Here is a 24169-nt window from a genome sequence, read left to right on the forward strand (position 1 = left end):
TTTAAACCTCTTATAAAAAGACAAACAATTTTGTTGCCTAAGATTTTTGTATATCAATAACTATAGCTTTTAAAGAAAATACCAAACATGCAAGAAATTAAAAAGCATTCAGAAGAAAAGAAAGAAATGTTAAAGATCAAGACTTTGTTGATTAGCAATAGAAAAAAGCGATAGAAAAAATCTATTTGGAAAAAATTTTGTAAACAAATTTTCTTATAAAGAAATTCCTAAAATTGAGGATAAATCATACAAAAAGTTTATGAATTAAAAAAGTCAATAGGATAGAAAGAAGTAGATTGAATTTCGCACGTGTCTGACCAGAAACAAACCATATCTACTTGCATTCTTTTTCTCATCCTGCTATTGTTTTACATATCATTTTATTGCTTGTCGTTGTCCGGAGGTATTGATTAATTAACAGGAACTCTTTTACAATATTTCACGGTAAAAAGTTGCGTATAAAAAATTTGCATAACATGTATCGGAAAACGTTAATGTTTTTACTATTAAACGTTATTTTATTCCGGATATTAATTATGTCTCTGCGAAACTTCTAGCTACTTTACAGTTACACATTAGTAATTTGCAGTTAATATTAATTATTAAATATTGAAATTCACATCTTTCTGCACTAAAACCGTAATTTTTTATATTTTTGATACTACATCGTTTATCATTAAACAATTTTACCTTTACAATTGAACGAAATGCTATTTAAATTCCTGCATTGTTTTCTAAACACAAGGCTTATTGAAATTTAGTAAATCTAGCACTTTGACTTAAGGACGATGAAACGATAAACATTTCTTTCTGACAAAAAGATCACACGAAAAAATCTAGCAACAAATCTTGAAATTCATTTTGATCGAAAGAATGCAGATTGCTACAATTTCGACGAGCACAGAGTTTGCAACGACTGCTCGATCATTTCGTGTTCTTCGAGTATGAACATTCCTCATGCGCATACGTAAAAACGTAAACGTACGTACAAAGGACGATGCATGCATTCGAGTACGTACCTCGTGGTTCGCGACATTCTTGGCACGAGCGAGGAGTCTTGACAAAAATCTCGCCTCGGCCGACCTTGTGCCTCGAGGAGCCTAAGGTGACGACATAGTGGCTTCTGTAATTCAAACCTTCGATAAAATTCTAAACATTCGCAATGTCTTTTGGCAATTAGCAACCAGGCTGTCGCTGAGCAACTGTTGACTCGGTTAAACGATTTCTTTTCGTGTACTTATGGTGTGTCGATGATTTGAATCTGTGTAGGTTTGAATGTACAAGAGAAGAGTAAGGGTTTTTATAATTATGAGTTAAGTAGAACAAATTCTCATATCAAATTCGACTGAAGTTAGTTTGTAACTATCCTTTGAGAATAAGAATTCGAAAGTTGTTCCATATGTATAATACTTCAAAGTACAAGAAATGTATTTTTAAGTCCTATGATATAGCAAAGGAAGAAAAGAGCTTTTCATAACAGGAAAGATTTATTTTGATAAAATTCTTAATTTTGAAATAATTCCTACAATTTTTTTTCATATTTTTAATATTGGACTACATTAATGTTTACAAAACAAACTCTGAGGCGATGGCCAAAATTATTTCTTATAACAAGAATATTGAGAGAATATGATATCGTACGAAATCATTTGGCAAAAGCTGCGAACTACGCATGATACACATTATTATATGCATTTAAATCGCTCTTCAATCTTATATTTTTGTTCATCATTGAAAAAGATAAAAACGTTAAGCGCATATTAATCCGTTGTTGATGAATGTCGACAACGATCGTCCGAGCTTTCAGTTTATAATTTATCGATAGCCTGAGAGTTTAGTATTCTTGTAAATCGCAGCAATTACGAGATCGATGGCCGCTCGCGAGGCTGACGAAGTCTGGGTCGACGATTTTGGCGGAAACATTAATCGCGTACGATGACATCATCGTAGGTAGAAGCTACACAAGGTCGTGACAGCGTTGGTGATGCTATCACGAATAATTTCAGGATGTTCACTCCGCGTTTAGTCAGGCATATGCTTTTAGGAATGACTCTCGACTAGCTCGTAATTTTCATTTGCTTTATCACTTAGAACGTCAGTGAAAATTTACTACTCTTCGTCAGTGAAATTGAAGTTTTCATCTTGGATTAGCTACCATCAACTCTTAATCAAATATTAAAAACGCTCTCAAATGATTCTTCACCATTTATCGAAGTTCAATTCTTTAGACAATTCTCCTAGTTGTCAACTGTTTTAAATCCACTAATAAATATATATAATTAACTACATATGTCTCATTGACCATAAAATCGATCGTAAGAAATACAAATTCATGATAATATGACGAGAATGCCACATAAAAAGCATTTAATATTAAATTCTTTTAAGTGTTTATCCCATGGGATAATGTTAAACCCCATAAGCTTTAAACTCAGTTTTCTCAGTTTAAAAACTAGCGGAGACAGGGAGCGGTGAGAAATTGGAGCGACGAACATAAAGTGCAAACTGTCTACATATATTTCGAGGATATTGAACAATCCATTCTTCCAAGCGCCTAAATCTTCATCTCTCCAACTAAAATAATTAACAGGTCATCCGACGGTACCCCAAGCCGCAAAATTTCAATACCTCAATAAAATTCTAAAATTTCCTCGAACGACGGTCGTTATCGATGCCAGAATAGCGTGGGCCAGCGACGATTCGGTCGGATATTTCGAGTGGTCGTTTACAGAGGCTGTCGATGGCGCGATCATCGTGACGTCGATAGCTGCGTCTGTTTCAGCAGCAATTCCACGTCATTGCTTGCGGGCTGACTTATTTATATTCACGGTACGACACGGTAGGCGCTCGCCGCTATTTAGACCTGTTGCAGTCGAAATTGAAATTCTCATTGCAGATGCTTGCCAGCCATCGTATCGTGGCCGCTTCCTTGGCAACGTCATTCCCAATGTGAATTACAACGTCGATGGCTGCGCCGATACGAAATGCGGTACACGTAAATATTTTTGCTCGATTCTTTTAGCGACCCCCTTCGAAACAATGTTATATCGTACTCGTATATACCTTCGGACAGCATAGAATACTGACGTTTATGCGAACACGCGATGAAATATTCGTTCTACTCGGATGCAGTTCGCCAGATTTGTTGGGAACACATAGTAAGTCGCGTTATTGATTATAGCGATGAAAATGGTAGGTTAGTGATGCAGTTTCGCGTGAGAGCATGAGTAAGAACTGCTTTTAGTGGCCGTATATACTCACGACGCTGCGTTGAGGAAATTTTCTGTGTACGTCCCCCGTGAATAACGGAGTTCTTGATGTCTGAAAAGATTTGAAAATGCTCTTAGGAATATGTTTGATAGGATGAGTGATTATATTTTTATGTAAAGCGGTCAATGATCTTCACATTGATTGTAGGTAATAGGAAAAGGAACTTCGGGAATGAAGGAGAATGATTTGGAAATTTCTTTCGAAAGATGCAAGTAAATCAATGTGAATTAATGAACTAAATAATCTTATTTTTATGCGTTATTTAATCTTGGAATCATTTCTGGAAAGAATGATATTTTTTATAACGCTTGATTTCTTTGTATATTATATTTATAAATAAATTAATGCGCTGAAGTAAATATTACACGAAACGTGTTAAGGTGTATCGTTCTTTTGCGAATTTATTGGAGAGAGACGTGAGGAAGTAGAGGATTACGCGCTAGTGGAAACGGATAGTCATAGTCAGACTTCCTCTCTTCAACGTTTAACGTGTTATTGGTATTACGTTGTTATTGTTTACGTGTATATTGATGTTTCTATCTCTTTCTTAATCATTTCTTTTTCAAATATGATATAATATTGTTTTTCTGTAATAAAATGTATCTAATATGCGTCCTGGTCCAAAAATGTAATACATTCTTCTGTAGTTGTGTACTCAGATCGTGTTGCAACTCTTTAAATGTACCTTTTTTATTCTTCCTTCCTTCGTAAACATCTAAATATTTAAATATACACAAAGTAAGAATTCTAGTAATAATTTTTTATGAATTGTACTAAATATAGATTGTTTACAACTATGAGATCTATAAGATAATAATTTTCATATTACGTTATGTGTAATACTTATTAATACCTCTGGATTTGAATGTTCTAGTTTTACATTACATGAAATTTATGTAATTATATTTATTCGGATTTTTAAAAGTTACTATTTGACATTAGCCAAAATAACAGACAACGAATCAAAAGATTTACATTGACCAACTTTCGTGTTTCCTTTCTCATTCAAACACTAGTTGCTAAACTGTAATTCTAGCGAAGATATAAATATAGAGTTCGTTCAAAATATTGACTGGGAATATTCCTTTCAGAATTGAATCCGTTTACAACGTAGATAAAATGTTAGTTTATACGGCGAATTCAAATATTAACGTTGGCCACGAATCTGCAATTTTCTGGCTCTGTCTTTGTCCTTTTGCTTGCTCATTAATTAGACCGAAACGTCTTGGAATACTCGATCTACAGCAGAAGACGTGTCTGAAACGTACCTCTATTGTTTAATGCATAGTGACAACACGATGAATTATCTTTTAAATTAGGAAACGATTAAATACCCATAATGAGGAAGTATTAAATAAATCAATGATTTATTTTAGTCTCTCATTAAAATTTGTCAGAAACTTGTCTTCCAACGTTTAATTAATTCTAGAAGTTTATTTAGTTTCTAGTCTCTAGAATATATTTATTTGCTAGTAATGAAAAATCTTTACTTGAATAATTTGAATAAATCTGGAAATGTTTCTATTTCTAAGGCGAAATTTAATGTGAGATATCAAAATAAATTATTGCAAGTGTTCAAATATATTCGTGAACACTATATAGATCACATATCTTTACAATAATCATCATAAGTAAACATATATAAATAAAACATTTGAATACCTCCAAATAGATTTTCTTTTACTAATTTTTTTATTGTGCTTACGTATTTTATTATTCACATATAATAATATGAACAATATGAACGTAAATCTAACCATTTACAAGTCTACTAAAAAGCTAAATTAATGACATTTTCTCGATACAATAGATATCGTATAACAGATTTGAATAAAATTTCTCTTTCGAAGCTCGTGCGCCACAAATGACTCGAATCTTTGCTATTTAGCGTTTCCACGGCAGTTGTCCGCGATTATTGGGGTAAACGGCAATCATTGTGAATAATAGGCTGGAAATGGAGTAACATCGAGTAAATAGGATGGCCTTTATTCAGAGGTCGTGCAATCTTGAATGAAATGCACCACTTGGCAAGCCGAGTAACGCCAGCATGTCAAAAGATGTACCATGCATATCCGAGGAAGAAGCGAGATCAAACGTAGAAGCGCAATATTGTTGAATGGAACGGTAGACCGGGAAATATTAGTGTGAAATTAGATGATATTTCGACCATGATTTAGACTTTAAGCTGTTGAATGGAGGGTAACATACGAGAGAACATTAGAAGTAAAGGATAAAGTTATAGTACTTAGTATGGCAAAATGTTTTTCATTTAAGAGCAGAGTGCATTCTTTTTTAAATATTTGATGCATTGCCCGTAGCATTTACAGACCTAACACCCCAAAATGTTTTTGAAATTGCCAGGTTTATTTAGGAGTAGATCCAGCCCATCGTTATAGAAAACATTTTAAATCTTCGAAAGCAATTACAAATCATAAAACAAACATATCTGACTTTAAGTTCAATTAAATACAAAGTGAGGATAGTTATCATTCGTTGAATGTTAAACAGAACAAAAAAGAGAGAATCTATTTATAGACAGGTGCTTGTAATGCAAGTAGTATAATTTGTGCGATGAGATGATAGAGATTTGAGTACTTTAGATATTTTATGCGTGTTTTAATATTATATACCTACATCCTGTGCATTGTTGTATCTTTAAACTTGCCATAAATGCATAGAAAACCCCAGTCTATTCACTATAATTATGATATGTGTATTAGGAGCCAAATTTAATAGAAGATCGAAATTAAATTTCGAGCTTCTCCTACAACACAACAGATAGTAAATTTTCCACTTCAAACGGCTTCAAACTTGCCTCAAACGGCTCCAAACTTGTCTCAAACGTCTTCAAACTTGCCTCAAACATTCTCAAACCGAGCTCAGACGCCTAGATACCGGTGCACAACGAACTTCGAGGGAAAAATCTTAACGAAGTCGACAGAAATAAGCAACGCGTCGACGTTGGACAAATTTCTGGGCTCGCTTCGTTGATCGAGAACTAAGATCGCGTGGTATCGTTGCAAGCTGGGATCCAGGGGCAGTTTCTGTCGGCGAGCAAGAAAGAAAGAGACAGACAGATAGTGACGAGGGTAGAGAGGCTATGCTGCTTCCGTTTTGGTTTCTGGTCGATGCCTCTGGCGTCTCAATTAGCGAACACTCTCTCTGTCTTGCGCCCCTTTTGCTCTTTCTCTCTTCGTGGTTGGGTGCTCGGTCATGCTCGACGCACCGAGGCCGATCCGTGGCCGATTCTCGAAATAGATTCGCTTCGTTGTCCGTCCTCGCTGCTTACCGCTTATCCTTTCCTCGATCCCGCCTTCCTTCGGCCCATGAATCTACCGAATACCAGTTGCCCTGCGAATTGATCGCTCTCGTGTTGCACGAGTTTTGTTTGGGCTCATCTCGAGCGAAATCGATCGGATTAAGTATGGTGGAACGTGTCGCGTATTGGCTGGCTTAGGGGTTGGAAGGTGGTTACTTGTGGAATTATTAAAGAGAGAAAGAGGTTTTGAATAACGCCTGTTTCGTACGAAAGGGGAGTTTGAGAGAGTAGGTTTGCATGCGGGTAAATATGAAGGATATTACTGGAATTTTGTGGAGAATTCTGTAGCTTAATCGAAAAGTGGAGACTAACATTAGAATTATCAGACTGATTAAAATGACCAATTCGTAATTTTTCTCAGAAATTTTGTAGGTGCGATTGCTAGAAATTTCACCTTTCGTTGTATTATATTTGTATGAAAAATAGATTTATCTATATTATCGTATTTATATTAAATCAATAAATAAGCCGAAGTGGAGAGATCTGTGACAAGTAATTACTATCGCAAAAGGACTTCCCATCGAAGTTGACAAATTTGAATAAGACAGCAATAACCATAAGCTCGTAAAAGTATGGGAGTTCTCAGAAGTATGAAAATGACGTACTAAAGACGAGAATTCTAGGATCAAATTTAGAGGAGAATTTAGAGGTTCGTGCGACTCGTTTCTCTATAGTTACGTAGGAATAAACAATGCATAATGAGCAAAAGTTGTCGCAGAAAGTTCGCAAGGGAACCTAATAAGAGAATTTCAGAGAGAACGTCAAGCAGCTATGCATATCGAGACGATGAACAGAGAAAATTTCATAGAAAAGCTAAAGGCAACGAATTTGCTTTGAGAATTAATCAAAGTGTTTAGTGAAGGAATACTCTCTTGTACGTTTTAATTATCCTTGTAGTATTTGTTTCGAGAAAACAGTGAGATTATCAATTTAACAGTCTACTAGATATTCTTAAAATAAAACAAGGTACGATATACTATGTTTTCGAGGATTACGGGATAGCATCGTTGCATTAGAGTGGATCCATATTTATTTCATCATTTTCTTGTGATGGATACAAATGCTTAGAATATTAACAGAATGTTGCGCTCCATCTCAAAAAGTATTATTTATGAAGGTAGTATTTTTGAAGGTATTTATTGGATGGAAACTAATTTGAGCACGGACGCTCGTTCACTGCCAGTTTCGTGGAACTATAGATTATATAGCTCGGACACTCAGCGTTATTTGTTTCACTCGGAACTTTCTCACTGTCTTTTCGTCTCCTCCTTTTTCCCTCTTTTCTGTCCAATTATCCGCTTCCTTCTAAATAATTCAATAATTTCCAAGAATATACTGTCTTTGTTATGAATGTAAGATATCCTGGTTAGGAAATTGGTCAATATATTATCGATTGTCTTTTATTGACTTATTGAAGCTTCATAGAAGCTGGTCTGCCTGACCAGTTGGCTGTTTTGCTATAAACAATTTATCAAATACAGTAAGTTTCTTCTTGAGACCGTATTACTTTAGATATACATATATACAAATAGATAAAATTATTCTTTGTGATTTATTTAGCGATTCGTACTTCAAGAAAGTGAATTGTGAGGAATGCTGGCTTTGTTATAGATTCTGAAGATATACTGTTTTATTTCTAGTATATTAATTTCATTCTTTATTATTTATTTAATGTTTCATCTATAAAAAGACAAATTTATTTCACATAGGTTAAATCTACTTGTCTGTACTTAAAGAAAATGTTGATTAGCAACCAATGCTTCGATCCTTTTGTTTCTTAATTATTTTTATATAGTTTATCGGAATATGTATGAAAGTATGTTCACTGAAACATTCTTCGGAAAGCTTTCTCATTTTAATTATAATGACATACTCTTTATTCTTTTCCATCTTTATTGTTCGTTACGGTTAAACGGCTTGAAATTTTAAATATTTCCCAGGGTATCTTAATAATATGATGAAAAGTTACTTTCTAGAAGAATTAATATTAATTTAAACATCAAAAGCAGATAAATAAGCGCTGAAATTAAACACGAAATATAAACAAAAAATATTTGTGAAAGAGAAGAAATTATTTCTTATTATTTAAGCAGAAATCTTTAAAAAATCATCGTCAACTCTTATTAAGTAAATTATTAAATACTATAGCGTGGAAAGAAATGTTCAGTTCGTTGTTCACACTGGGGCGTTCGTTTTATTCGATCCGTCGATGAACGTGGTAAACTGATCGTGTACACCTAAACTTAGATCCAGCTTCTACGATACGTGGTTCAAATCGGGACAGAAATACGATAGTAAGTGGTAGCAGCGATCCCGTACTCGTGACAGAAAATCCTTGGTCAATTTTAATGGGGTTTAGGCGCCAATATATCGTGTGACGAATCGTCGTCAGGTGGTCGCATCGGACCACTGCCATCATGTTCGTCGTATAAGTATCATTGTCCTCTGTCTAATCTCAAGTGGATGGAAGAACCTTGTTTCTTGATTGCAACAGCTAATTAAAGTTTGATCAAGCTGTTTGTAATGCGTTAATATGTTGACGAATGTGAAGAAATGTTAAAATGTTAGATATACTTGAATACACTTTGTTCATAATTATTATACTAACTCTAAACTAAACTGCAGTTTTATATAATATAATATTTTTGTTGATAGTAAGTAGTATAAAATGAAACATGTTTGGTAAAAATTCTTCGATATTTTATGTTGCTGTCACAATTTATTCGCAATTATTGAAACAGGTGTGTAATATTGATAATATTTTTATCGATAGAGAACAGAATGAAACATATTGTGAAGAGAGCCTCTATATAATAACTATTAAATTTATTGTCATAGGTGAAGGAAAATTTATTTTTAGTAAAATATATCTCGGTTATAATTTTCAACGATTGACGACTACATTACAAAATCCACGGTAACGAGAACCGATAAACGAATTTCAATTCAATATTGAGATTCGGCTTATTTTAATACGAATATTCTAAAAAAATATTGCAGCGTTGTTAAGCTGGTGAATAACTCAGCTTAAATCACATCGAATAGGAAAAGAAAAACAAATTGGAAATGTAATATTTGCATTGGAAATTACAGTATGAAATCCAATATGAAACTCGGTATGAAATATAAAAATTCCCAGAACTACATTTATAACGAATAAAACCATAAATTATTCACGTTGATGCGTATTTCCTATACAAATATATTTCTCTGGAATATAAATGCAGTAGTTCTCGCGTGAAATAAAATTCAACTTATATCTCGCGGATAAAAAAACATACTGTGCGTGTCGGAAAGATATGCATTCGCTATAAACGTACTGTTCAAAATAATTACCAGAGTCAACAAATCTCAGTATTGTCATGTTTAATAACATAAATAGAAGTTATATACACGAACTACAAGATACCTACTGCAAACATCTATTTAGTAAAAAAATTAATATACGCTGCAAACAACCATTTTAAACATAAACATGAAATATTTTGTAGCTTCTACGTACATTATCAAATTTATCTCAAACTGTACCAACATAGTCATGATAGTCGTACCTTGTTACGACGCTAATGAAATTTCAAAATCTTTCGCATAATACACATAATTTATTCATAAAAATTGTCGAATAATTTCGTGAGCTACTGCACATATTTTTAACCATAGACACGCACACATTGCAGGAAAATAATGAAGAGACACATTGTTGCAGACGGATCTGGCTTCGATTGTAACTCATAGCTATTTGTGTACTTACGTATTCATATATTCGATCCGAGGTTTGTCCATCCAGTCGAAAATAAATTTCATTCGTTCATCTCGGGATGAAACGATGTGCGAACGTAGATATTGTTTGGATCGCTGTTCATTTGTGTTGAAATAGACGTGTATAAAATTGCGTCAAATTTATTACAGTTACATATCCCTAGAACGTGATATTGGTATAAATAAGATGTAGAAAGTTTTGCTTCACTTAAAGCGGATATTGATAGGTTTTAATTATTTAGAGTAGACAAACTTTTAAACGAAGCCTTGCGTATTTCAATTAGTTATTAACTAAGAGTTAACGGTCCATTTAAAGTTTAAGACATAAGTCTCACGGCTGGAGAAATGGAACCATTCATTAAGCTGGATCTTCAATATATACTGGAACATTCTATAGCACCTTGATGCACCTTTTAACTACTAAAATTATAATACTAAAATTATAGCGTCGTTTATTTATTGAAGACTTGCACTATTTCCTTAATCACAATTGATAGTGAAACGAGCTACAAATCTAGTAAATTTTCTTTACGATTGTGTTTGAGGATTATAAAAGAAAAATACAACGAACATAATGAATCGAGATTCAGAATAAAATAATAAAAATTTCAAAATGAAATTTCTTTATACACGAAGATGATTTCTTATTGATTTAAGAAAATTTATTCAACTGTTTGATACTACAATAAATATACCGCGCCTAAATCATTATGATTAATGTAATGTGATGGAAATAAACCTACAATACATAATTTTGACAGATTTAGTAGTTCCAGTATCAATAATTTCACACATCACGAGACTTTCCTCGATTTTTCTTGCTTCGTATCTCGAGCATGTTTTCATTGCTTCCTCTTCAAACAAAGGATCTTCTTTGCTGCGGTCACTCGAGTCCGCTCATAAAACGTCCAGACGTGCTTAGTGGATACATACATATCGCAGATAAGATTTACGTTTCTCTTTGAAGGCTTTCTTACCCCTGTTGTGACGAAAACATGCAAACGTTCCATAATTTGATTTACGCTGGAAGTTTTCGCGTGCATACCGAACCCTTTTGCCACGTAAAAATAACTAATGAGATTCGACGTTACTATACTTGTTATTGTCTTTGCTTAAAATTGGAATCCATCGCATATGCATCCGTGCCCTTTCCTTGGCAAACACTTTTGGAAATTTTGCTTGCGCCGGAAAATCAATTTTGCAGAACTGAACTAATATTGTTAGCGAAATTTTACACGTTGCAAGATACGAGTTATCGGTATTAATAAATGTCATTAATATTAGCATAAACAACAGTAACAACTAATTAATGGAACAGAGCTTTGTATTCGTGCAGGGTTGCGATTCAATATATGTAAGTGTACGTGTATTGTACATAGAACAATCGCAAGAGTAGTTTGGTAAATTATATTAACTAGGAACGTGTCGATCTCTGTATTTTTCTAGCGTAAGTTCCATTGAAAAAACCTGAAGTGAGCTAGAAATTCCAAGAAGTCTGTTCAGATTCTGAATCTGCATCATAAAATCATTTAATATGCGAAGTACTGCATAGAATCGAATAATAACAAGTGCAGTAATAATTACAACATATTTTCAAATAATAATATATTTTCTACAAAATTAGTAGGTCATTGTAAAAATTCGTGTCCGATTTCAATTGATGTCAGCAGATTAATTCTCTCAATGGGATTAGTATTATAATATCGAATATATAATTTCTTTATAGTCTAACATTTCAAACGAGGCAATAATTCTTAAACATTTTGATAATTTCACAGTGAGTTTTACCTAGTTTACCTAATTTTTCTTAGTTGGCCCAATATTAATAAATGAAACTGTAGATATCAACAATGCATTCTGTCGCGAATATATCATAACGAATGGATTATATATCTGATCTGAAGTTTACGGTATTCTGTTTGGACGTGAACATGTTTAATCGAATCTTGAAAAATATAAAAGATGTGCACGTATCGTAAACATTGGTGTCACTGCCCCATAAGGTAGCCTTCCGTGGCGTGTTGGTCTATCGATGAATAAAAATAAAGATATCCATCTTTTGCCTGAATGCCCGTATTTTTAATCAAAGTCCGCGCAGCGAGACGCGGCTTACACTTTCCTCAATTCCGTTGAAAGTGTTCTCGCAAAATAGCCTCGTGACAGAAATAACGCGTTCCCGATAAAAAGCTCGTTGTTACGTTATGTAATAACACGCACGTGTCTCAACGATGCCGATCTTCTCGCATTGTTATTCGTTTGTCTTTCTTTTTGTGATAAAGCATCGTGTATACGAATCTTGGAACTTCTCTGTGATTTTTGAAAATGTTGAAAATTCAGGCTATCGGATAGTTTCAACATTCTGCAGATAGAAACCTTCACTTTACGTATCTCTTGTGAATAATCGTGGCGTGCATAAATTGTGGAATATTTTTAGTATCTTTGAAACCTGCAAAGTGATTTTTTGCGTGATTAGTCGGACAGTTTCAATATTTCAACCATCATGCAGATTTAGAAACCTCATTTCGTTTATTCTCTATCGGCGAGAGTTATGAATATGAACTGAAATTTATATATAAATTGGAATATTATGCAATTTTTATCCTATTTCTTAAGTGTAGTTCTTTTTAAACTTTTGAGTTCTTAGGTAGATAATTTCAATATTTGAGATACTTTACATATTTTGATAGAAGTATTCATTCTACTTCTTTTTTTTTATGATATACGCGACTTAATCACTTTAAGAATCTAAATATCAGAAAGTAAAAATGACGAATTGCTACTTCAACTTGTCGATCAATCGTTAAGGGCCAAGTTTGTAACTCTGTGTAAACTCATCAGATCCTTAACTGAGACTTTTTCATCTTTCGATGGTGCTACTTTATGTGTTCTTCAAAACTTTTAAATGAATCTGAAGTTCAACAAAATCTTCGTCACAAAAATTCTCGAACGTCGCAGAAAACTTTTTATCGCTAGTTTTATTCAAACGTTGCCCCTGATATTAAAATTACTCTGATTATTTGCGCGGCGAATTCCTTTCAACAAGTAATAATTGCTTGTTTAAATTGTCTGCAATTTCACTTGGTGCAAATACAACGCGAGTGCTTTGTGTCTCGTAATACAATTATTTGTTAATAAAATAAGCCATAAAATTGAATATTCGATTTGTGAAAAATACTGAAATTAAAATAAAATTAAAGATGAATTCCAACAAACAAAATTAAGATAAAGTTTTAAGTAAATTTACATAGGCCAAATTGAAATCAATTTTTAAGTAAAATTATTGTAACAAATTACAAATATCGGATCTATCGATCAATGATGTATGGAGTGATTTGCAACCTTTCAGAAATGCTAAGGAAATTTCGTAATTTTATAACGATAATTGGAAGCTTTCCATCTCTCGCAATATCGAACTGTTCGATTTTAAACCGTAGTGATTTATTGCTATGTTAATAGGATTAAAGATCAGAGGGACTGGAAGGTCCCTCTGGTCTTTAATTAGATAGAGAAGGCTCTCTGTCTCGAAATACTTATTTTTTCATTTTGATTTAATATAAAGAGAAACAATCATATTGACCGTGAAGGCTCTGACGTAAGGGGCAACAACATTGGCGCAAATTTTGGAGCGCAGCTTAAAAATATCCTACTCGAAACAGCTGCGTGGATGGAAAGTTTCCTCGATTCACCAACGACCTGTGAAGTTTGGAAGGGATTCGTGAAAGCTCTCATTGAATACTTTCGATCTTTTTCCAATCGCGAAATTCTTAAAATTATCGGTGTTTTAACATGTCTGTACTTTATTTGACATTCGTCGGTAATTTAAATTAATTTTCTGTCAAAGGAGGAAGCTTCAGTGCAACTAGTTGTTTATTGAAATTACCGTGATATTACAATTTGTAATACAACGTATAAAAATATGTAAAAACGTATAACATAATGTAACATAATTTTGTAATATATTGTAATTAAATTTCTCTCTACATTTCATAGAATATTCATATTTATGAATATTTCTCCCCTCAGGTAGCTTATATTTGTAATAGAATATTTTCTACTCGATCGATTCAATTTTCGCTTATATTTCTTTTAGAAGAAAAGATGGATATCCTCATTGGATATTGCAGAAGCTAGTTCGATACTTGCAAGAGTATGTTCGAAATATTTGAATCCTTTATTCTATGTATTATTGCGTCTAAATAAATTACGATGCTTTGTAGTTTATGTATTAAATAAAATTATATAATATTAAACCAAATGAAAATTAAATACCTTTTTAAGTTCTTAAACAGATGGTAACTTGTCTCACTAAAAATAAGGAAAAAATATCTTTCACTTCATTGTACGAAATTATTATATATAATGCCAACAAATTGACTGTAAGGACTGACTAGAAACAATCTAATGCAGCATAATAATTCTGAATAATTCTAAGTTGTAATAAAAATTCTGTAACAAAGTACAACTTCTTTTAATCTAATACAATAGTTCCATAATAATTCTAGTGAGGGAATTATAAAAAATAAAATTCCAATGGAAATAAGGAAAAACATGTTAAGATAGATACACTGTAATCGTTGGAAAATGATCGTTTATGATACGAAGCTAAAGGGTAAAATACGGAAAGATCGGTTGCGGGCACAGGAACATCAGAAACGTTTCAAACCAACAATTGTACAATGAAGAGTTTCTAGACCGTTTTGAACACGAGAATCCAGAATAATCCGGAGAATGCGAAGCTAATTAGAGAACGGAATTAATTACTCGCGGAATGGACGTCGACGAAATTGCAACCGAGGACATGCATGTATCTTCCTTGTTTAACTAATGAGGTTGCGTACGCCAACGACAAATTCGTTTGTTGAAATATTCGCGATATCCTTTTGCAGACTGAATGATTATAAATTGTTATTATCTTGATTACGACATTAACATATGTAGCAAAGATTTTATGAATGAAGCTCGTTTAGAGCTGTGCCCTGTATTCTCTGTGATTATGTTCGTACGTTTGGGAGTTTTCTGCAACGTGCCGCGAACATTTTCATTTTTCAGCGTTTCGTTGCTCGGTGAAAAAAGTGTCTGCTCGAAATTTGGCAGTTCTAACGCATTACGGTTCAAAGAATTCTCTTGTTTTGACAAATAAATGTTTTCGTTATTCGTTGCCATCGAATTGACGCATGGTATGCGTTAATTGGAGTTTTTGGTATTGTAAAAATAAACAGAGGGTTGAGATTTCTCCTTTGAAAGAAACCTGCAGGTTTGGCTAAGATAAAAAGAAAGAAAAGAAGATTGAGAATTAATTCAGTTCATTAATACTACGCTTTAGTTAATTAGTACTTTATATTAAATATAATTCGACCAAGATCAGATAATTCTTTCATGAAATATGTTATCACGATTTAACTGAAATCTTAATTCTAGCTAAATTAGAATTTTTGTTATTTCTTTTGCTAGAACTTCCTTTATTTCAAATTAGTATTAAGTAGAATCCATCCAGCAGTAGAAAATCTAATTTAATATAATTCCATTTCACAATTCAGTTTAATTTAAATTGAAAACACAGTTGTTAATGCAAAGCAAAGTAGATGAATTCAACGTAATTTGATGTGAAGCAAGATTTTGTTCGTATGTATTGAAACTTTAAATATCAAATATTCATGTAATCAATAACTTAATCTTAATCAAATTCTGTATGATTAATTCTTCGTGATATAAGTCAAGTTCCTTCATTAAATAATTTTCTAATTAACTTTTATTATAGCAATGTGAAAATATTGTATGCAAAATTGTTTAGCTTTTTGCAACTATTACCGAATTCTGTTTGCTTGTCTTTTGCACTGATAGAGAAAAATATAGAAAATTAATTTGTTTAATTGAAGAATATTCGGCAATTAAATTTCCGCAAATATTGCCCTACCGAAAAAATCGCATTCTTCCGACTTAGTCAGCTGCAGAATGCAATTGCATAAAACCAGTGTCGCTGACAACCCTAATTGCTTTTCTACTTCTCCATACGCGTTGTAGTAAAACAATTAAATCCTTGATTCGCGTAGAAACTCACTGAATATTAAAACGATTTAGATATTCAAACCACCAACTAGATTTTTCTAATTACGATCGATCGATCAATGACGTTTGCCATTCTCGATTTTTTAATTTCCGAACAAAATTTATAAACAGTTTGTCTATTGCCAATTGTGTAACACATTTGATCGTCAGTAGAATAATGTATGAAATGAAAACAAATTTCAGTAAAGAGATATATTCCATTAGGATATTAGACCTAATTTTATATAAAATAAATAGAGTGTACAGGATTATTGTCCTGTCTTTGTAAAAAAATATATTTGTCACAAATATTTATGTATTGATAGCTGTGCAAATTTCGTAGCTTTCGTAGTTTTATTTTCCACTATAATATTCTCTAACATTAAGCATTATATTCTTATTAGAGCATAGATATATTGGTGGATTATACTCTAATAAGTCATTATTTTTCATTATATTTTGTTAAAAACATCCATCATACTGTAATGAGTATAATGAAAAACATAAAAATCGAACATTTTCGTTCGTATACTATTCCTTCTATTTTTATCTCTCGCTGTTCTTCGCAAGTAGCTATAAACAGCTAGCCAACCGTATTTTTTATGATTTGAAGCAGTGAATTTGGAACGAGCATATGTTGCATTGTATTTTCCATTAGACCCACCAACGCAATTTTTAAATTTACTTCTTTAAATCTGAATTAAATAATTAAAGAAAAATGAAAAAGAATTCTAGTAGAAGTAATAAAAATTCGAAATTTTCCGCAAGTCAGTATATGATTAGTTAGCTCCACGCTAAATTTCAAAAGCTACGCTTTACATCCGCGACGTAAGCTCGTCTCCATCTGGCGGCTCACCGGAAAAACTCTCGAGCTTTCAAGTTCCCGCGTAAGCTTTCAACTGGTGTTGCCATCTGGACGAATCTCAACGAACCGGTTTTATGTTTATAAATAATCCATTTTACAGCTGAATAGTTGCTTCGTGGTTTAACGTCGATCGTCCATTGGCCTCGTAAATTCACTTAAAAATTCATTCTCATGGGACTTGTCTCTCAAATGTTAGAATCTTGGGCATATTAACTTGATGTCAGGACCAGAACCCCCGGTTCCTTGACTTTGTTGAAACAGAGTCCATTGTGCTTTGTTAAATTGGTTGTTTGCTTTTCTTCTGCTTGAATTAGAAAGATGAACTCTCTGGATCTATGGAGAACATCATTATGGGATCTGTTGAGTAAGGGAATTTCTTGAATCCTACTGAAAGAGTAAATAAAAATTGAAGTGAGTTTTATTTTATTCTTTACGTTTTGCAATTTCGAATAGCTGGAAATAATTATTTTGTCTTCTCGATAAAAAGCCATTGTATGATCTGCATAATTTATTCAATTTTCACTTCATTTCGATTTTAACGATTCCTACTTTACTAAATTCTAGCAAGTTTGCATACGAAATGTTAAAAAATTGAATGAACAAAAATTGAACTACGATATTAATACATCTACAAAGATAAAAATATTTATCGACGAGAGGAAGATTTAGGAAATTAATACAATAAAATCAGAGTTTTCACGTGTTAAAATCTAATATAAGAAATTCGAGTATAATCAGATTCGTTCGAAAACGGATGATGTCTCGGCTCAATATCTTATTCTTACTAAACACGAGCAAATCCATCATAAATTTAATTAACAAAAATTAAGTCATCGTTTGAGAAGAATCCCACTCCTCTCATCTGTTCACCCAGCTGTCCTTATTCCTTTCAAACTGCTAGATCGAATATAGAGGTATTTACGTACAACTATTTTCTGTCGCAATTGCCAAAGAAGCTTCACACGATTTACGAAGAGGATTTGCACTTGGCTAGCCTCGTCTCGTAATTTCGCTGGTTTTCTTCCAGACCATCGTTTCCGGAATATCGTGGTGGCGTCGTCGCAACGACTTTCAAATCAGGTTACGGATGAAAAATATCGCCTTCTGCAATGCAAATTCGTTGTAAATATCAAAACGAGTCACAAGTTTAAGTTTCTGTACAATTCGTGCAAATTGTCTGTAAGGAATTTTTGAAGTCAACGCTACTATGTTCCATTGTTAGAATCTATCCTCCTGATAATCGTGCTTTTCAGAAGTCAAGCTTTGCTTTTCGTAAATTTCTCATCTTGAAAATTATCTAGGTTCGCGATTAACATTCTTGAAAAATAAATATTCTGATCGAACGAGTTTGTTTAGGCAGATGGCATAATAATAATGCATAGTAAATTAGGCATATTCAAAGCAATAATATTTTCGTAAGGATATCGCTTCTCTCTGTTTTTCAATGTTCCAATTGATCACTGTGGCTTTTGAATGGATTAATTAATGGTTCCTTCAAGTATTAGTTAACGGGTAAAGGTAAACGATATAAGCTGCATAAGAATTTATAGTTTCTCATCTAGTGTTTATCTTGGTGAACGATCAAAGGAAATTGTACGGATTATTTTTAACTTGCTACCAAAAATAGACGTTCTCGTGGAAGGAAACCGGAGAAAACGATTCTATAAATCTATTTTATCGGTTTATAATAAAAATCTACTTTATTTTTATTTAGACTAGATTTTTATATATATTGATTTATGTTTAGTAGATTCATATTGCAGAAAACGAAAACGATTTGGGAAATCTACTTTATTACGTGCTAAATCAATATTTTTATCTTCGTGGAGATTCGTGTTATTCGCAAAATTATGCAACTCCATGAACGTCGTAGACAACACTATTTTACGTGAATTAAAATCTCGCTTATTGTGTCTTGTGCTTTCAATATATCAGCGTTGAATTTTGTAACCTAGAAATCTTTAGAAAAGCAGAAAAAAAAAGGGTGTGTGCTGCGAGAGATCGGAGATTTATTCGCACGTGACGTTCATAAAGTTCGAAATAACTTTCGAACATTTATTTTTGTCTATATAGTATACTTATGTTTCTTCTTTTTATTCAAACTTCAAAATATTACGTGGACGCGTCTTCGTTTGAAGAAATCGCGAAGAAATCTAAAATACAGTTAAATCCAAACGCATATTATTCGTTTGAAATGAAACCGAGGTAAGATTCGCCGTTATAAAGTACAAAAGACAGAAATCTGGAGTTTAAGACGATAAAAGACGCGAATTTACAAAACCACCGAGCAGATGAATAAAGGCGTGTCGTTGTGTGCGTAGTTCAAAAGAGAGATGGTATAAGCCGCTGAGAAGGTGAAAATAAAAATCTTAGCCATTAAACCCGAAGAAAGGGTAACTCGACTAACGCAGAAAGAAAGCTTGAAAAGTAAGAAAATGGAAACGTACGAAGGGAGGATTCAGCGAAGCGAGAGAGGTCAGAGACGTGTCGAGTCAGAAAATAGATGAGACACGAAACAGAATTTTCCGCGGCAAAGTCCAGACAAAAAGGAACGAAGAAAATTGACGTACGTTGTTGGCATCATAGAGTCGTAGAGGAAATAAGATATATCTGATAAACAGAAAGAAAATTTCATGAGTCGATGCCGCGAAGTCTTTCGTCATTTATCTGTCCTCCTATCTATTTCTTCAATTTGATTTCAAACATTTCTACATTCCGCTTTCCTGTCGCTTACGTTCGTACCTGTTTGACTTGATAATCAGAATAATTTCAATCGGTTTCTCAATCGAAGCTCGAGAGCATACGCTGTAAAATAGAAGTAGGTTAATTTCCATATGCACTCACGAAACTAAATAGATTCTAACAATAAGTGAAATTTCATGCTTGAATTTCCATTCTCCGGATTCTTATTTTTATTGGAAAAAGTTGCAAGTAATTGCAACGGTCGTATAATGTATTAGAGGTATCGACAAGTTGACATTTTGCAAACTTAGTGTGATAAAAGACAAAGGTTAGACACAAAGGATCCAGTTTATCTATGGAAGCTTACAAATATTGTTCGTCTTTGATATTTTTCTTTTTCATAAAGTCAGAATGGGATATATCTACAATCTACTCGATCCCATATCTATAGCGAAGATAATTCGCTATAAGATTGGAAGACGAAATAAGTGACTTTTGTGCGGAGAGTTAAACGAGTTTGGCTCGCGACGTGAAGTTTCCTACCGCGATGACATCGATGCATCAATACCTTGTTAGTAATTGATTTGTTAGACGCTGAACAATATGAGATACATTCTTTCGCATTATTCTTCTACGTTTTTGAACAGGAAAATAATTTAATACTTTAAGAGTTTCTGATTTACAAACGGGTTACTAATGGTAATCAATAAACGATATAACTATAATTTTGTTCGGAAAGTATTAATGACGTAGTCAGTGAATTACGGCAGAGAATAAAAAATTCAATTAGAAGAAAACTGTTTCATGAATATGCAAGTAATACTACATGGACGAAACTACGTTTTAATAATTAACCATTTTATCACCGTTACTACTAATTATTGTGGAAGGTATTTTAATTAAAACACCGTTAACACTTAGTAATGCAATTATAAAATTTTCATACGTACGATTACATGATATTAAAACACGAAATATCATCGCATCTATTTCCATCAATTCTTTGTTTTATTTTTTCTTTACGTGACGACAATTCTAGTGGGATTTTTATTATAATACGCTTTTTTTAGATGCGACCAAAAATAACTGAGGTTAAGTGATAATATTTTTGTACGGAAATCGTAATATTTCGTTGCGGATGGAAGAATGTTGTACCTGTTTATTTAAGACGTTCATATACAAATCGGTAGTACTTGTATTTTTATTTTTATATTCGTCCCGTTGATCTATAATTATTATGATGTCAAGCTATGAATATCTATCGTTGCGGTAAGCGAATTTTTTCTTAAAGAAAGGATCGAAATAAAGAACAATAAAAATAGTGCATAAATTAATGTATAAAGTACGTTTGAAACAGACTAAATAAGAGATTCGCAAGTAAGGTATTTCCAAGGTATTTGCTATAGTAGCGTAAATTGCTGCGAACTACCCTACTACAACATGTTATTCCTCTCTCATAAAACATAACTCGAAAAATTCAAATAAAAAATTACAACTGCCGAAACGTTTATATCAAACCAAGAATTCTCTTCCTCAAGAATTATAAAATTGAATCAATAATGTCAACTCAAAAAATAGAAGACTATTATCGCGGCTGATGTTATAAATAGTCAATTAAAAGAAAAATTTGTCCAATCACCGAGAATTCAGATTTCAACAAACGATACCATTTTCGTCATTCGAACCATCGTACAAAACATTTAAACCAACTAGTCTTCTCCAAAGACTATAGAATTCAGCCGATGCTTTCAATCCACTCAAGTCGTTGATACTCCCATAAGCAATCAATTAAAACAGACAAACAAAAATTGTTTCTTCCTTTATTCTTCGTTTACGTATCACAAAAAAAAAAAAAAAGATAGGAAAGGAAAACGATTTCAATAAACTACGCTATTTTCCTTGTGAAGGCGCTCGTCCAACAATTTCACTCGGTCCCTGGCCGACAAAAGGCTGCCTTTCAGAGAACGAACGCATATAATGGCCATAAATTCGATGACGGCGCGTTGCGATCGTAAACGACGTCGATGTCTTATGAGTTCATTCACGTTGCCGCTGCTGTCAACGAGCCAGTTCCACACAGGAATCCGATTTACGAACGCGTAACGTCGATATTTGATTTATTTGGCCGGATCCGCGTGGCCGAAATAGAGATCCGCGTTCTCCATTATTCTTTACGCGTTTCGATGTGCGTCACCGCCCCACCTTGCTTCACTGTTTGTTTCGTTTTTCAACCCCGGACGGCGCGAGCCTTTGTCCGCGAGCGAAGCTCGCAATCAACGCCCTTTGTCTCCCTTAAACTCGACCGGCGTTGAAAACTCGACGTGTCGCGCTCGATGAGAACCATCGGCCGTTTTCAGTGATAAATTCCGATCGAAATTCATCGCGGGACAGTGCCGCCTATACGGATTGTATACGAGGGTGGAAATTGATTTGCGCGCCAGGGGTTGATTGTAAGTAAAAGAAAAATGCAGTAATTGGTCACGTTTGAAACGATAGAGAGGCGCGGCTGATGGCTGCTGTGCTTCCGAAGCATCGTGCGTTTGTGTAATTTGCGTGGTATGGATCACTCTTTTTTAGTAATTTTCAAAGGGGATAGAATTGTACGGTAGGAGTTTTTTGCGACAGGTCGAGCGGAAATGAAATTATCGACAAAAATCGGATCTGGTTATTTCGACTCGATTTATTAGAGATTTTTATTTCACAGGCTTAAGCTGGAGTTTGGAATTTAAAGAAAGGAGGTGAAGAAATTTGTCGTTTATGAACTAATATTTGTAATAATATGTGAAGCTTATACGCATAAATATGCATTTAAAAACACAATACGCTCTTTATAAAATCACAGAATCGATGGAACAAAATCTCGACAATGAGTTTCGTTCGATAATCCCTTGACATTGTACTTTCCATCCTCGAATCCATCCTCGAGAGTAGCAGCGTCTGAGGGGTAGTCGCGTAGCTCTTCGTCGTGTATCGTCGTCACGAGACGTCGTGGTGGCCATCGTCGTCCTAATTATACGTGTTTCTCCGTATTTCTGGAATTAGACTGAGGATGGGGCGCGGTGCGGTTGACTCTCTCGCGGTAAAGCGGAGGCGTGCTTCTGAAGCTCAGTCGCGCGTGATCCACCTCGAATCGCGCATTCATCCTGCACGAAGAAGCTACTTTCGTGAACAACTTCGTCGCGCCTTCGCAGCAATCAGGCTCGTCCGATGGGGCGTCCACGTAGGTATCGATCCGTGCCCCGAGTACCGATCGATCGTCGATCCTGCTGATCGAGGAACCTTCTCGTCTTCGTCCTTTACGCTCCTAATATCTCAATATTAGAATTTCCTTTCTGTTTCTAATATTTTTTATTATTTTCATTTACACTCGTATAAATATTTCTTCTATGTGATAAAATTAAATTACTATAAAATTAGAGTTCTATGTTAGATATAGAGATTAATAATTAAATAAAATATTTGTAATAAATATAAGGAATCTTTGGATAAAAAGATGAACGTGAAAGTGGCTGAAAATAAAAATAGAAATTAGGTTTGAAGAAAGTATCAAGTTAGTGTACTTGGAACAGAGGCTACAGAAATCTCAGATATTTTAAAAGTGTTCCTCGATCACGCTATCGATATCTACGAGGGAGTCAACCGCTGAGAGATATTCGTTCGAGAAGCAAGACCGTTCGAGTGCGTATCGTGATTCAGTGAGAGGGTTACAATCTTTCTTCTCCGCACGATCGTTGACCAACGCGATCTCAGTGTAGTTTAAGTTGTGAAACGCGAAGAGGATCGCAAACAGTCGCCATGGCAACCACGCAAGTCTTCCAGGACTGGGACTCACCCCATGATACCATCAGCTCTATGACCAGGTCAAGCACTCGTAAAACTACCACCACTACTACCACCAGGCGAGAGGTAAGATTATTTTGGGTCAAAATAGTGATGACAAAAATGAGAGTGATAAGAATTATAGCTAGAGATAAAGATTGCACGATAAAATTATGCGTTAATTCCATTTTCCATTGATGCACGGTTCGTATTCGATAGAGGATAGTTTTGGATCGTAGAGTGGGTTAGCTGTGAATTTATTTAAAACGCAGAGTAAGTTTGGATGCTGGTAAGCCAGCTGTTTACCGTTGCATGCGTGTTTCTGGTTAACTAGACGATGTAGGCTGTTATGTAGGTAGAAATTGTGAGCGCAGTTTTCTGCAGTTTCGCAACAACTGAAACTAGGTCTT

The 24169-nt window shown here is 34.0% G+C and overlaps 1 protein-coding gene across 9 annotated transcripts in view; it reads left to right on the forward strand.

Moving 5' to 3' along the window:
• LOC132906581 (tropomodulin) overlaps positions 1-24169 on the forward strand; it is a 121539-nt gene that overhangs the window by 11962 nt on the left and 85408 nt on the right. The window contains exon 1 of one of the 9 annotated variants that reach the window (XM_060958903.1): positions 23384-23846. The exons of the other annotated variants lie outside the window; for them this stretch is intronic. Within the exon in view, the coding sequence (XP_060814886.1) occupies positions 23736-23846 (111 nt within the window). The 5' untranslated portion in view covers positions 23384-23735. Of the gene's footprint in view, positions 1-23383; positions 23847-24169 lie in introns of those variants that run through there. 9 annotated transcript variants of the gene reach the window in all.

This window comes from Bombus pascuorum, chromosome 4 (genome assembly GCF_905332965.1).
Source record: "Bombus pascuorum chromosome 4, iyBomPasc1.1, whole genome shotgun sequence".
Lineage (NCBI taxonomy): Eukaryota > Metazoa > Arthropoda > Insecta > Hymenoptera > Apidae > Bombus > Bombus pascuorum.